The sequence below is a fragment of the Nomascus leucogenys genome, chromosome 4, assembly GCF_006542625.1.
Source record: "Nomascus leucogenys isolate Asia chromosome 4, Asia_NLE_v1, whole genome shotgun sequence".
In the NCBI taxonomy this organism is placed as follows: domain Eukaryota; kingdom Metazoa; phylum Chordata; class Mammalia; order Primates; family Hylobatidae; genus Nomascus; species Nomascus leucogenys.
The window spans coordinates 869,110-885,765 of NC_044384.1; the positions used below are offsets into that span (position 1 = coordinate 869,110).

At 45.3% G+C, this 16,656-nt stretch overlaps 1 protein-coding gene across 4 annotated transcripts in view; it reads right to left on the reverse strand.

Annotated features, from left to right (window-relative positions):
• The window catches only part of ATP9B (ATPase phospholipid transporting 9B (putative)), a 302,366-nt gene that overhangs the window by 14,702 nt on the left and 271,008 nt on the right, over positions 1 to 16,656 (reverse strand). For all 4 annotated transcript variants that reach the window (XM_003280182.4, XM_030810244.1, XM_030810246.1 and 1 more), the window contains one exon: positions 9,540 to 9,648. In XM_003280182.4, coding sequence (XP_003280230.2) covers positions 9,540 to 9,648 — 109 coding nt within the window. The remainder of the gene's footprint in view (positions 1 to 9,539; positions 9,649 to 16,656) is intronic.

Consider the following 16,656-nt stretch of genomic DNA (forward strand, 5'->3'; position numbering starts at 1 on the left):
TGCGTGCCTTATTTGCACTTTTAGATTAAAAAGACTGGTTATCAAATACACATAAAAAAGAGGGGATTTTCTTTCCAGTTGAGTCTTTTCCTGTGTGCAGGGAATGCACGCCTTGCCTCCCTGGCTTGCCTCTGAAGGTATTTTATAAATTTATGGTGACCTGAGATATGTGACTCAGAACTGACTGGACCAGCACTCGCTGGTCTGCAGCCCTTTATGCTGTTGTTACTCACACTGCAGGCTGCAGCCCTTTATGCTGTTGTTACTCACGCTGCAGCCTGTGGCCTTTATGCTGTTGCTCTATGCCACTGATTCACGGCTTTCTTATCCTGACTAGAACACAGACTGGTTGAGAGCAGGGCTATGCTGTCCTACATCTCAGGAGCTTGAGCTGATGGACTGGGGACTTGGTGTCCACTGACACTGACCGGCGTGGATAGACTGCGTCGGTACATCCAGTCTCCAGCTGCCCTGATCATCAGACAACGCAGAGTGCTGCAGTCTGCGCTACCCTGGCGAACTGTTCAGAAGTAACAAAAAGCTTCCAAATAGTTCTTTAGCTTCAATAAGAAAAAATAACTGAATTAACTTTAGTGGCTCAGTACTTTAGTGCTATTTTCTTTTCAAAGAATTAGAAGTGTAGTAGATTAAAAAAAAGTTACAATGCAGATAAGATGTTGAAGAAAAGAAGCTTAGAGAAAATGAGTGACTGAATTCTTGACAAAAAAAAAAAAAATGTAGGGATGGTGACCTGACTCAGGATACTAAAACATTCTAAGTTGTTGATTACCTTAACAAAAACGGAAATTTAATACCCTTAATGAGATCCAACACAATCAGAAGTGAACAGGGTTCAATGGCACCAGTGAGTAACACAGAACTTACTGATTCCATGGCCACAGTTAAGGATAATTAGCTGCTCCATCAGACACCTGTGGCCCTATGAACCTCTTGTTACTAGAGCGATTTAGATATCCACAAAGAAAGAGATCGGTGGGTACAATCTAAATCCTTGAAAACAGTAAAAACGTGTTACTGCCCCACTCCAATAGCTGGTCAAGATGGCTGTGGCATGACAGACCTATGACAGATTTCTCCCAGCACAGCAATCCCGGAGTGACGGCTGGGGCTACAAGACCCCTGGTGACCTTTGCCCTGCTTGGGTGCTGGTTTCCTAGGGTTGAGAGTGGCGCATTGAGGTTTACGTTCCTGCATGAAAAGCTTGTTACCGTATGTTTGTAAGGCAGCATTTAGGTAAACATTTTTAGAGTCTCCGGGAATGAGGAAATGCATATGCTAATCATTATTCACACTAGCTTCCCGAAGTTTTTGGATCTTTGCTCCTTACTCTGCTGTACTTTATCACAATGGTTTCATCAGTTTAAGATACTTAACTGGTCTTTCTTCTAGTTGTAGTAGATGTGACCTGGAATGATGTTTCCCAGTAGTCATGATGATATCACCATCAAGATAATAATGCTTGATATTTATATTTCATGTGATACTGGTGAACTAGCTTTGTCTTGATTATAACAGTAATGAGAATTCTTTATTTTTTTCAAGAAACTTTAATGTCTTTATTTCATTAGACCATTTCAATAACATCAAGAAATCAAAGAGTTAGGCTGGGCGCAGTGGCTCACGCTTGTAATCCCAGCACTTTGGGAGGCCGAGGCGGGTGGATCACAAGGTCAGGAGATCGAGACCACAGTGAAACCCCTTCTCTACTAAAAATACAAAAAATTAGCCGGGCGTGGTGGTGGGCGCCTGTAGTCCCAGCTACTCGGAGGCTGAGGCAGGAAAATGGCGTGAACCCGGGAGGCAGAGATTGCAGTGAGCCGAGATTGTGCCACTGCACTCCAGCCTGGGCGACAGAGCGAGACTCCGTCTCAAAAAAAAAAAAAAAAAAAAAGAAATCAAAGAGTTAACATGACTTACCCAGCACCTCTCTGGCTAATGAGTGGTTATAACTGGACTAGAGTCTAGTTCAGTGGTTAGCTGGATAAGAGTGTAGTTTGTTAGTGGTTAGCTGTATTAGATAGAGCATTGTTTGTTAGTTACTAGTTAGATAGGAGTCTAGTTTCTCAGTTTGTGGTTAGCTAGGTAAGAATCTAGTTGGTTAATTAGTGGTTAGCTGGACTCGAATCTGTTTGTTAGGTAGTCATTAGCTTTCTTTTTAATGCCTAATCTAATTCTTTCTTTACCATACAGCTACTGCTTTAAAAATCTGAGTTGATATGGTAGAGCCAAGATGCCCAAATAGGAACAGCTCTGGTCTACAGCTCCCAGCATGAGCGACGCAGAAGACGGGTGATTTCTGCATTTCCATCTGAAGTACCGAGTTCATCTCACTAGGGAGTGCCAGACAGTGGGTGCAGGACAGTGGGTGCAGCGCACCGTGCTCGAGCCGAAGCAGGGCGAGGCATTGCCTCATTTGGGAAGTGCAAGGGGTCAGGGAGTTTCCTTTCCTAGTCAAAGAAAGGGGTGACAGACGGCACCTGGAAAATTGGGTCACTCCCACCCTAATACTGCGCTTTTCCAACGGGCTTAAAAAACGGCACACCAGGAAATTATATCCCTGGCTCGGAGGGTCCTATGCCCATGGAGTCTCGCTGATCGCTAGCACAGCAGTCTGAGATCAAACTGCAAGGCAGCAGCAAGGCTTGGGGAGGGGCGCCTGCCATTGCCCAGGCTTGCTTAGGTAAACAAAGCAGCCAGGAAGCTCGAACTGGGTAGAGCCCACCACAGCTCAAGGAGGCCTGCCTGCCTCTGTAGTCTCCACCTTTGGGCGCACGGCACAGACAAAAAGACAGCAGTAACCTCTGCAGACTTAAATGTCCCTGTCTGACAGCTTTGAAGAGAGTAGTGGTTCTCCCAGCACGCAGCTGGAGATCTGAGAACAGGCAGACTGCCTCCTAAAGTGGGTCCCTGACCCCTGAGCAGCCTAACTGGGAGGCACCCCCCAGTAGGGGCAGACTGACACCTCACACGGCCGGGTACTCCTCTGAGACAAAACTTTCAGAGGAACGATCAGGCGGCAGCATTTGCGGTTCACCAAGATCCGCTGTTCTACAGCCACCGCTGTTCTGCAGCCACCGCTGCTGATACCCAGGCAAACAGGGTCTGGAGTGGACCTCTAGCAAACTCCAACAGACCTGCGGCTGAGGGTCCTGTCTGTTAGAAGGAAAACTAACAAACAGAAAGGACATCCACACCAAAAACCCTTCTGTACGTCACCATCATCAAAGACCAAAATTAATAAAACCACAAAGATGGGGAAAAAACAGAGCAGAAAAACTGGAAACTCTAAAAAGCAGAGCGCCTCTCCTCCTCCAAAGGAATGCAGCTCCTCACCAGCAATGGAACAAAGCTGGACGGAGAATGACTTTGACGAGTTGAGAGAAGAAGGCTTCAGACGATCAAACTACTCTGAGCTACAGGAGGAAATTCAAACCAACGGCAAAGAAGTTAAAAACTGTGAAAAAAATTAGATAAATGGATAACTAGAATAACCAACGCAGAGAAATCCTTAAAGGAGCTGATGGAGCTGAAAGCCAAGGCTTGAGAACTACGTGAAGAATGCAGAAGCCTTAGGAGCCGACGCAATCAACTGGAAGAAAGGGTATCAGTGATGGAAGACGAAATGAATGAAATGAAGCGAGAAGGGAAGTTCAGAGAAAAAAAATAAAAAGAAATGAACAAAGCCTTCAAGAAATATGGGACTATGTGAAAAGACCAAATCTACATCTGATTGGTGTACCTGAAAATGACGGGGAGAATGGAACCAAGCTGGAAAACACTCTGCAGGATATTATCCAGGAGAACTTCCCCAATCTAGCAAGGCAGGCCAACATTCAGATTCAGGAAATACAGATAATGCCACAAAGATACTCCTCGAGAAGAGCAACTCCAAGACACATAATTGTCAGATTCACCAAAGTTGAAATGAAGGAAAAAATGTTAAGGGCAGCCAGAGAGAAAGGTCGGGTTACCCACAAAGGGAAGCCCATCAGACTAAAAGCGGATCTCTCGGCAGAAACTCTATAAGCCAGAAGAGAGTGGGGGCCAATAGTCAACATTCTTTTTTTTTTTTTTTTGAGATGGAGTCTCGCTCTGTCGCCTAGGCTGGAGTGCAGTGGCGCAATCTCGGCTCACTGTAAGCTCTGCCTCCCGGGTTCACACCATTCTCCTGCCTCAGCCTCTCCGAGTAGCTGGGACTACAGGTGCCCGCCACCACGCCCGGCTAATTTTTTTTGAATTTTTAGTAGAGACGGGGTTTCACCGTGGTCTCGATCTCCTGACCTCGTGATCTGCCCACCTCGGCCTCCCAAAATGCTGGGATTACAAGCGTGAGCCACCGTGCCCTGCCTCAACATTCTTAAAGAAAAGAATTTTCAACCCAGAATTTCATATCCAGCCAAACTAAGCTTCATAAATGAAGGAGAAATAAAATACTTTACAGACAAGCAAATGCTGAGAGATTTTGTCACCACCAGGCCTGCCCTAAAAGAGCTCCTGAAGGAAGCACTAAACATGGAAAGGAACAACTGGTACCAGCCACTGCAAAAACATGCCAAATTGTAAAGACCATCGAGGCTAGGAAGAAACTGCATTAACTAACGAGCAAAATAACCAGCTAACATCATAATGACAGGACCAAATTCACACATAACAATATTAACTTTAAATGTAAATGGGCTAAATGCCCCAATTAAAAGACACAGACTGGCAAATTGGATAAACAGTCAAGACCCATCAGTGTGCTGTATTCAGGAAACCCATCTCACGTGCAGAGACACACATAGGCTCAAAATAAAGGGATGGAGGAAGATCTAACAAGCAAATGGAAAGCAAAAAAAGGCAGGGGTTGCAATCCTAGTCTCTTGATAAAACAGACTTTAAACCAACAAAGATCAAAAGAGACAAAGAAGGCCAGCACATAATGGTAAAGGGATCAATTCAACAAGAAGAGCTAACTATCCTAAATATATATGCACCCAATACAGGATCACCCAGATTCATAAAGCAAGTCCTTAGAGACCTACAAAGAGACTTAGACTCCCACACAATAATAATGGGAGACTTCAACACCCCACTGTCAACATTAGACAGATCAATGAGAGAGAAAGTTAACAAGGATGCCCAGGAATTGAACTCAGCTCTGCACCAAGCGGACCTAACAGACATCTACAGAACTCTCCATCCCAAATCAACAGAATATACATTTTTTTCAGCACCACACCACACCTATTCCAAAGTTGACCACATAGTTGGAAGTAAAGCACTCCTCAGCAAATGTAAAAGAACAGAAATTATAACAAACTGTCTCTCAGACCACAGTGCAATCAAACTAGAACTCAGGATTAAGAAACTCACTCAAAACTGCTCAACTACATGGAAACTGAACAACCTGCTCCTGAATGACTACTGGGTACATAACGAAATGAAGGCAGAAATAAAGATGTTCTTTGAAACCAATGAGAACAAAGACACAACATACCAGAATCTCTGGGACACATTCAAACCAGTGTGTAGAGGGAAATTTATAGCACTAAATGCCCACAAGAGAAAGCAGGAAAGATCCAAAATTGACACCCTAACATCACAATTAAAAGAACTAGAAAAGCAAGAGCAAACACATTCAAAAGGTAGCAGAAGACAAGAAATAACTAAAATCAGAGCAGAACTGAAGGAAATAGAGACACAAAAAACCCTTCAAAAAATTAATGAATCCAGGAGCTGGTTTTTTGAAAAGATCAACAAAATCGATAGATGGCTAGCAAGACTTATAAAGAAGAAAAGAGAGAAGAATCAAATAGACGCAATAAAAAATGATAAAGGGGATATCACCACTGATCCCACAGAAATACAAACTACCATCAGAGAATACTATAAACACCTCTACGCAAATAAACTAGAAAATCTAGAAGAAATAGATAAATTCCTTGACACATACACCCTCCCAAGACTAAACCAGGAAGAAGTTGAATCTCTGAATAGACCAATAACAGGATCTGAAATTGTGGCAATAATCAATAGCTTACCAACCAAAAAAAGTCCAGGACCAGATGGATTGACAGCTGAATTCTACCAGAGGTACAAGCTGGTACCATTCCTTCTGAAACTATTCCAATCAATAGAAAAAGAGGGAATCCTCCCTAACTCATTTTATGAGGCCAGCATCATCCTGATACCAAAGCCTGGCAGAGACACAACCAAAAAAGAGAATTTTAGACCAATATCCTTGATGAACATTGACGCAAAAATCCTCAATAAAATACTGGCAAACTGAATCCAGCAGCACATCAAAAAGCTTATCCACCATGATCAAGTGGGCTTCATCCCTGGGATGCAAGGCTGGTTCAACATACGCAAATCAATAAATGTAATCCAGCATATAAACAGAACTAAAGACAAAAACCACATGATTATCTCAATAGATGCAGAAAAGGCCTTTGACAAAATTCAACAACGCTTCATGCTAAAAACTCTCAATAAATTAGGTACTGATGGGATGTATCTCAAAATAATAAGAGCTATCTATGACAAACCCACAGCCAATATTATACTGAATGGGCAAAAACTGGAAGCATTCCCTTTGAAAACTGGCACAAGACAGGGATGCCCTCTCTCACCACTCCTATTCAACACAGTGTTGGAAGTTCTGGCCAGGGCAATTAGGCAGGAGAAGGAAATAAAGAGTATTCAATTAGGAAAAGACGAAGTCAAATTGTCCCTGTTTGCAGATGACATGATTATATATCTAGAAAACCCCACTGTCTCAGCCCAAAAGCTCCTTAAGCTGATAAGCAACTTCAGCAAAGTCTCAGGATACAAAATCAATGTACAAAAATCACAAGCATTCTTATACACCAATAACAGACAAACAGACAGCCAAATCATGAGTGAACTCCCATTCACAATTGCTTCAAAGAGAATAAAATACCTAGGAATCCAACTTACAAGGGATGTGAAGGACCTCTTCAAGGAGAACTACAAACCACCGCTCAATGAAATAAAAGAGGACACAAACAAATGGAAGAACATTCCATGCTCATGGATAGGAAGAACCAATATCGTGAAAATGGCCATACTGCCCAAGGTAATTTATAGATTCAATGCCATCCCCATAAAGCTACCAATGACTTTCTTCACAGAATTGGAAAAAACTACTTTAAAGTTCATATGGAACCAAAAAAGAGCCCGCATCGCCAAGTCAATCCTAAGCCAAAAGAACAAAGCTGGAGGCATCATGCTACCTGACTTCAAACTATACTACAAGGGTATAGTAACCAAAACAGCATGGTACTGGTACCAAAACAGAGATATAAATCAATGGAACAGAACAGAGCCCTCAGAAATAATGCCGCATATCTACAACCGTCTGATCTTTGACAAACCTGACAAAAACAAGCAATGGGGAAAGGATTCCCTATTTAATAAACGGTGCTGGGAAAACTGGCTAGCCATATGTAGAAAGCTGAAACTGGATCCCTTCCTTACACCTTATACAAAAATTAATTCAAGATGGATTAAAGACTTAAATGTTAGACATAAAACCATAAAAACCCGAGAAGAAAACCTAGGCAATACCATTCAGGACATAGGCGTGGGCAAGGACTTCATGTCTAAAACACCAAAAGCAATGGCAACAAAAGCCAAAATTGACAAATGGGATCTAATTAAACTAAAGAGCTTCTGCACAGCAAAAGAAACTACCATCAGAGTGAACAGGCAACCTACATAATGGGAGAAAATTTTTGCAACCTACTCATTTGACAAAGGGCTAATATCCAGAATCTACAATGAACTCAAATTTACAAGAAAAAAACAACCCCATCAAAAAGTGGGCAAAGATATGAACAGATACTTCTCAAAAGAAGACATTTATGCAGCCAAAAAACACATGAAAAAATGCTCATCATCAGTGGCCATCAGAGAAATGCAAATCAAAACCACAATGAGATACCATCTCACACCAGTTAGAATGGCGACCATTAAAAAGTCAGGAAACAACAGGTGCTGGAGAGGATATGGAGAAATAGGAACACTTTTACACTGTTGGTGGGGCTGTAAACTAGCTCAACCATTGTGGAAGTCAGTGTGGTGATTCCTCAGGGATCTAGAACTAGAAATACCATTTGACTCAGCCATCCCATTACTGGCTATATACCCAAAGGATTATAAATCATGCTGCTATAAAGACACATGCACATGTATGTTTATTGCGGCACTATTCATAATAGCAAAGACTTGGAACCAACCCAAATGTCCAACAATGATAGACTGGATTAAGAAAATGTGGCACACATACACCATGGAATACTATGCAGCCATAAAAAATGAAGAGTTCATGTCCTTTGTAGGGACATGGATGAAACTGGAAACCATCATTTTCAGCAAACTATCGCAAGGACAAAAAACCAAACACTGCATGTTCTCACTCATAGGTGGGAACTGAACAATGAGAACACATGGACACAGGAAGGGGAACATCACACTCCGGGGACTGTTGTGGGGTGGAGGGAGGGGGGAGGGATAGCATTAGGAGATATACCTAACGCTAAATGATGAGTTAATGGGTGCAGCAAACCAACATGGCACATGGATACATATGTAACAAACCTGCACATTGTGCACATGTACCCTAAAACTTAAAGTATAATAATAATAAAGTTAAAAAAAAACTGAGTTGATAATTTCAGACACCTGTCATTTCTCGATTGTAAATGTAAATTTAATTGCGGTTAGTGGATTTTGTTCTCAATGTTGGTTCAAAAAAGCTAGCTTTGTGGAAAATACCAGAGTTACCATGATTTGTATCTGCAGAGCTGAGCCTCTCTTCTACCCTGTATCCTTACACGTTCTATGCTATAAAATATGTTGTCGTAAAGAATATGATAAATTCAAAGCCTCCTTTAATCCTAACAGAGCACAGTTTTAAGCCAAATAAATCCATCTTTCTCAGAGTTTCAGCTGACTGAAGTTTTCTGGGATGGATTTTTTTCTTGGTGGCATCACTGCAAAAATAGTCTATGGACCCCAGGGACAGACACATGTTATCACTTTTCAGGTATAATTCTGAAATCCACAACTACTGACAAACTTGGAAATACACAGGAAACATGCAGCCCATGGGTTCCCCAGCTTTGGAATGCTACTCCTGCAGCAGGTGCAGTGACCTTGTCTGGGGGAGCCTTTCTACAGAAACTACAAAGCGAGCTCTTCTCTGACATCTGGTGAGCTCACTTCACAAAAGTTCCGCAAATGGTTAGAGCATCCTTTACAATTCTAATTTTATGTATGATATTAGAGCTTTATTGCAAACATTTGAGAAATTTTTTTCTCTGAGATGTTTTTCCCCTTTTGCAGTTTAACTCCAAGAGAAAATGCCAACAATAATTAGGAGACATAAAAAACATCTTGAAGGACAGAGAATCGTTTTTCACAAAATGCTTGGAAATGCCTCCTGACTGGCCTGTTTTCTCACCCGGCGTGGGTGCTAGTCGTGAGGCAGACAGCCTGCCTGAGGCCCGTACCTTGGTGAGGTCCTTGTACAGCTCCGGGTAGAGCATCGCCATCTCCGGCTTCACGTCCTGGTCAAGCACTAAGGAGAACACTGGGAACATGGTGTATATGGTGGCGTACCTGCAAGACCAAGAGCGGAGTGCAATGGGCCTGAGAAACTTCTACCACACAGCTACAAACAGACCTCTGGATTAGAGGTCACAGCTTCAAAAACACCAAAAAATACTCCACAAGAACCAACAAAGTAAGCTGGCAACCAAGTAAGATGACTGTGGAGACTGAGTATTTATCTCAGAGCACAGCAGCATGTTCTATAAGTCACAAATGCTTACGGGTAGAAGAATGATTTTTAAAAATGTTTACCTTTCTATGTTGAGATCATTGTAGACTCATATGCAGTTGTCAGGAACAATCTTCTGTGATCTTTACCCAGTTCTCCCAATGGTAACATCTTAGATAACTGTAGTGTGAACCTCACCACCAGGATCCACACGGACACCTCCAGACCCAGGGCACCCCTCACAGAGGGTCCCTCACACGGACACCTCCAGACCCAGGGCACCCCTCACACAGGGTCCCTCACACGGACACCTCCAGACCCAGGACACCCCTCACACAGGGTCCCTCACACGGACACCTCCAGACCCAGGGCACCCCTCACACAGGGTCCCTCACACGGACACCTCCAGACCCAGGACACCCCTCACACCAGGGTCCCTCCTGCGGCTGCTCTGTAGCTGCAACCACTTCCCTCTGCTGCCTCCTCCCTAATCCCTGGCCACCATGAATCCGTTCCCCATCTCTAATCTGGTCATTTCAAGAATGCTATGCAAATAGAATGCTATGCAAATGAAATGCTATGCAAATGGAATGCTATGCAAATGAAACTGTACAGCAGGTTAACTTCGGGGACTGGCATCTTTTACACAGCGCAGTTCTCTGGAGATTCATCTAGGTTGCTGCTGTTATCAGTAGCTAATTTCTTTCTATTGCTGACTACCATTTTGTGGCAGGCAAATGAACCACAGTTTGCTTAACCACTGAAGTACATCTGGGTTAGTCCTAGTTTTTGATCACAAATAAAACTGCTGCAAATACTCACTGCACAGGTTTTTTGGCGATGTTTCCATTTATTTTGGACAGGAGTATCGAGTGAGATGGTATGCCCAGGAGCATGAGTGCTAGGTCACATGGTAGTGGTATAGTTTTTCAAAGAAATTGCTAAAACATCTTCCAGATGGTAGGATTTACACTCCTACAACAATATAAGAGCTATCCAGTTTCCGTGACTCTTCCCCACAATTCTGGCAGGTGTGAGGCAGAGCGTCCTGTGGTCTAACCTGGTCTCTGTGGCTGACGATGCAGGCATTTCACCGGCTTGCTTGCGGTCTGTGCGTCCCCTCACACACACGGTGGCCGTCTCTGCGCCTTCTGTCCTTTTCCTAACTGGACTGCTCCTTCATGGCTGAGCTTGGAGATTCTTTAAGCACTGCTGGACACGAGTCTTGCCAACATCCCCTTTCCTTTCCGGAAGTGGCCCTCGCTGGCTGCAGCGTCCCGTGCCCATGGGGCCTTTCTCCGGCACTTGAGTCCCTCTGCCTGCACGGTTTCCAGTCATCCCCAACGTACCCCGTCTCCTCACTGGCTGCTTTCAATGGGTTTGTCTCTGGTTTTCATCAGTTTGATTATGATTATCTTGGTGTGAATTTCTTTGACTTTATCCTGTTCAGGGTTTGCTTACCTTCTTGAATCTGTACATTTATGTCTTTTGCAAAATCTAGGAGGTTTTCAGTCTTTATTCCTTCAAGTACTTTCCTAGCCTGCCCGGTCTCTTCTCCCCTGGAACTCCCATGGCACAAACGGTACGGCGGCCAGGGCTCCCACGGCACAAACGGTACAGCGGCCGGGGTTCCCACGGCACAAACGGTACAGTTACCATCTTGCTGTCCCTGAGGCTCTGATCCATTTTTTCTTTCAATTTTCTCTCTCTTGTTCAGACTGAGGACTTTCTGTTTTCCTATCTTCCAGTTCACTGCGTCCTTCCTCTGTCCCTTCTATTTTGCTGCTGAGCCCAGTCATGGCATTTTTTGTCTGGGTTATTTCTCATCTCTAAGATTTCCATTTGGTTCTGCTCTGTATCTTGTCTGCTGGGCTGTTCTATTTTGCCATTTGCTCCCAGTATGTTGGTAATGGCTGTTTCCCAGTCTTTGTCAGAGAATTCTAGCATCTCTGCCATCTCAGGGCTGGCTTCTATTGACTGTCTTTTTTCCATTCACCTTGAAATCTTCCTGGTTCTTGGTATGGCAAGGGACTCTGATGGAAACCCTGACATTCCGGGTAAAGACTGAATTTTCTGAAGGGTGCTGACCCTGCTCTGGTGGGGAGAGGAGGGCACTGTTCTTGCTGCTGTGCAGGGGCAGGGGTTCAGGCTCCCCGTGCAGCCTCCACCAACAATGAGGGACTCATTACCCCTTCACTGGGGATGGAGTCCTGCCTTCTCCCATTCCATCACCCTGGAGATGCCGAGTGCGTCGCTGCATCCCGTGAAGTGGCACTTCCAGCTCTCTACTTGCCATTTTGGGGAGGGGGAGGAGGGCACAGCCCCTCCCTGGCGTCTGGCTGGAGTAGAGTGACGATCATCTGAAAGTCATCTGTCTTCCTGGCGCCCCTTTCGTGGACCTGTGGTTGGAGAGGCTGGGACCTCACTGGGACTTTCAAATTTTAAATTTCTGCACCCATGGGTGTTTCCAGGCTGCCGGCTCCTTCAGCTCCAGCTGTTGGAAAACCCGGGGAGCTCCTGTCGCCTCGTCCCTTGCCCCCTCTGTTCACCTCGCTCCCCACTCAGAGACTTCTGTGTGTGATGCTCACAGTTTCCAGCTGAACTTAGAAGGAGCAGGGAGGAACCCATTTACCTCACCTCCCACCATCCTGGAAGTGGAGCTGGGCCGGAAGTGGGGCTGGGTTTTTTTTTTTTTTTTTTTTTTTTTTTTGAGACAGGGTCTCACTCTGTGGCCCAGGCTGGAGTACAATGGTGCAATCACAACTCACTGCAGCCTTCACCTCCTGGGCTCAGCTGATCCTCTCACCTCAGCATCCCGAGTAGCTGGGACCGCAGGCATGCCCCACCATGCCTAGCTAATGTTCTCTTGTAGAGATGGGGTCTCGCCATGTTTCCCAGGCTTGTCTCACACTCCTGGCCTCAAGAAATCTTCCCAACTCGGCCTCCCAAAGTGCTGGGACTACTGGCATGAGCCACTGCACTTGGCTGGGTTTTTTTTGTTGTTGTTGTTAAATGACATTGTCACCTATGAGAAAGCATTCTCATAGTTATCTCAAGTTGGGAAAGTTACCCCGTGGCAGAGAACCAGAAACACCTATGACACCACGTTATATTTTAGCCTTGAAACATGCAGATACCTAAAGGCTATATTCTGTTTTAATATGACTGAGATTCCATGGTCACTAAATGCAGACCGTTCCATTTTTAAAACTATTGTGGGTTCCATATGAAACACTTTCTTCTAAGGTACTTTTAGTCTATTTCACATCATTCTGTTTTCTTGATGGGTTACTTCTGGGCACTAAATATCTACATGCTTAGAGAACTCTATCCAGAAATTCAATCTTTGATTTCTTTATTATGTTAAACTTGTGCAACACTGTTGTACTTTCCTCGAAATCTTTAATTACTTTTGTTAACTTTCTTTGAACAACTCCCACACTGCTTAGAATTTAGGAACAGGGGCCGGGCGCGGTGGCTCACACCTGTAATCCCACCACTTTGGGAGGCCGAGGGCAGGCGGATCACGAGGTCAGCAGATCAAGACCATCCTGGCTCATGGTGAAACCCCGTTTCTAGTAAAAATACAAAAAAATTAGCCAGACGTGGTGGCGGGCACCTGTACTCCCAGCTACTTGGGAGGCTGAGGCAGGAGAATGGCGTGAACCCAGGAGGTGGAGCTTGCAGTGAGCCGAGATCGCGCCACTGCACTCCAGCCTGGGCGACAGAGCGAGACTCCATCTCTAAAAAAAAAGAATTTAGGAACAGGGCCAAATAATTCAAGAAGAGCCCAACCAGGAGGAAAGATGGTGGGCCATCCCCTCGCGATGCCTGCTGAGGGGAGAGCATCCTGTTCTGTGTGCACACAGGCATGCGGATACTCAGCCGTGTGGCTTGTGACTCACTCACACCACCAGGAAGGATCACGTGCAGTCACAATTTCTGTACAGCACATTTATAAGAACTCTTGCTTTATTTATGCCAGAAATTTCCCTCTCTCTTCAACCTTTAACAACAAAAACCCCATTGCTGCCTCCTTTTCATAAACCTACTTTCTTGAGGTATAACTTTCAGCATGTGATGAATTTTGACAAGTGTCATGGAACCGCCATGTGACCATGACGCAGAGCATCTCCGTCACCCGCAAGGAGGAGGCCTGTGATGAGCCAGGTGGGAGACCCCTGCCTCCCTTGCTGCCATGAGTCCCACATAAATGCGTGTTCCCTGCAGGCTCTCTAACACCTGGCTGTTATCTCCGGGTGGTCTCTGCTCTCTGCGGGTGGGTCTCTCCAGGCCAGTGGTGTCGGGGCTCGCCCACCTTGCAGAGGGCGTCCTCTGCTTTCTTTGTGCTGCAGGGCAGCGTCTCACACTATGGACACAGTGCAGCTCTTCCACCCCCTGGTGGATGGCCATTGGTGTTTTCCCAATCTGTGGAGATCAGCTGAAGCGGTGAGAGTCCCAGTGCCGGTCTGCATGGAAGCTCCCAGTCTGTAGAGATCACAGCTGAAGCGGTGAGAGTCCCTGTGCCGGTTTGCGTGGAAGCATGAGTGTTTTCCTTTTTCCTGGGTGAACACTGAGGAGGGAGGTTGCTGGGGCATGGGGCAGCAAAAAGTTTAATTTCATAAAAACTGCCAGCCTGCTTTCTGGAGTGGCTGGACCATCTGCACTCTCGCCAGCAGTGCCACCCTGCTGCCCACCTGCCAACACGCCACTCGGCCTTTCGGCCTGGCCTCCGTGGTGGCAGAGCCTTAACTCTCTCTGCGGCTTAAATTTATCTTTCCTGGTAACTAATGATGTTAAATACATTTTCTTGTGCTTACTGGCCATTCTTATGTCTTCTTTTGTGATGGATGTTCAAATCTTTCATCTTAGAAGAAAAAAAACTGAGTTGTTTGATCGTTGAGTTGAAGATATGTACTGAAAGTATTTTCTTCTTGTCTGCCTTTTTACTTGATTAGTACTGTCTTTAGAAGAGCAAAAACTTAATTTTTATGAAGTCCATCATGTTAGTTTATTCTCAGTGCATCATGATGTTCGTGCTTAGGAAGTCTGTGCCGATCTGGGCACAGGTTGACGGGCCCTAGAACCCACCAGAGCCTGGCCCTCCTCTGAGATTTGCACACACTGAAGTTTACTCTGACAGACTTCACAGCAGGTACAAGGACTCTTGAAACACAGAGGTTTCGAGGCCCTCTGGCTGTTCGTTCTAGACGTGGGAGAGTTGTTTCTCTTCTCTGAGGCACCCCCTCCCCACTGCTTCTTATCCAATGTCTGAAAACATTTGTTTCATGTGTCTTCCATTCGATTAGGCTTGGAAGATAAATCTGTTTATCACGGCTGGAAGCAGTTCTCAAGACCCTCTCTGATAAGCCCACAGAGCCTCCCGTTCCTGCAGGTCTGGACACAGCTCCCTGAGGGACCTGCCTGTGCTCCTCCTGCCCAGAGCTCTCTCTCGGAATGTCATGCACCTTCTTGGTGCTCAATTAAGGTTCAATCTAACTTTAACGAGAGCACTCACAGGCTCTCCATGTGAGTCACTAGCAAGGGTATAAAGAAAACCCACACCCAGGAATGGCTGCTATGACATGGCGCTGTGTGTGAGGTCCTCGCGGGCAGCTGCCAGAATCTCTGGGGAGACACCTCCGGCCAGTTCAGACTAGCGTTTCCCAAAGCATTTTCATGGAACATGAGTTGTGGGCTCATGAGATCAGAAGTCTCTCTCAGAGCCTCCAACTTGCCAAAGTGCGCCATGCTGCACCCTACAGAGGTTCCCCATGAGGACCTGGCCTAGGAGCTCTCTTTCTGGGGGAGGGCATGGCATTCCCCAGGCCTGCTTGGGGGGCAAGGGCAGGGTGGGCTTGGGGGTCACAGGAGCCTCCCCAGGCTGTCCTGTCTCTCCTAGCCCCTCCTGCTGCCCCATCCCCCTGGGCTTCCCCATCACCACCTTCGTGGCCCCCATGGTCCCTGGTCCCTCCCTGGGTTTCCCTGCTGTGCACTGAGTATGCCTAGTCCTTCCTGCTCCTGGGGCCTCTTGCTTCAGGAAAGTCACCTGGGCCAACAGTTCCCTCCAGAGCTGATGAAATGAATGCAGATGAAAACCGTATTTGTGGAATTAAATTCTATCAACTGTCCTCTAGGTTCTAGAGCCAGTTTCTCTATCATAGACATGATTTTGGTCTAGTTAGATGTTATTTTGTAAAAACATCATGTTGGTGTTTTGCTCACTTCTTGGTATTTATTTTCTAGATGAAGGCAAACTCATTATTTATTTTCAAAGAAGCTTAACTAAAGGCATCGCCCCTCCAAAGCTCCCACCTAAATTCAGAGTATGAGTGCTTAAGAAAGTCACAGACGTTTCTTTTGTGACGGACACTCAGAGTTACTTTACATGAAACGCACTATAAAGAAGAGCTGTAGGAACAGGAGCTGGGGACGCTGCAGAGCACTTGGGCTGTGAGGCAGGCACAGGTCTCACTAACCCAAGCAGTAGTTCTTTAAAGAATAATCTCCATGGTCCCCCACATTTTCCTTTTAATGTTTCAAATCCATGATTTTTAAAATATGAAAGAAGGTGAGAAGGGTTATGCTTTTCTATGACTTCCAAGGAAGAAACACACTGTTCAAACTCAAGATGCAATCAGTATTACTGTGCAAATTCTATACTACTTAAAAGTAACTAGGCAGGACAAAGGGGCTCATGCCTGTAATCCCAACACTTTGGGAGGCTGAGGCAGGTGGATCATTTGAGGTCAGGAGTTCGAGACCACCCTGGCCAACATGGCAAAACCCTGTCTCTACTAAAAATATACAAAAATTAGCTGGGCATGGTAGCACATGCCTGTAATCCC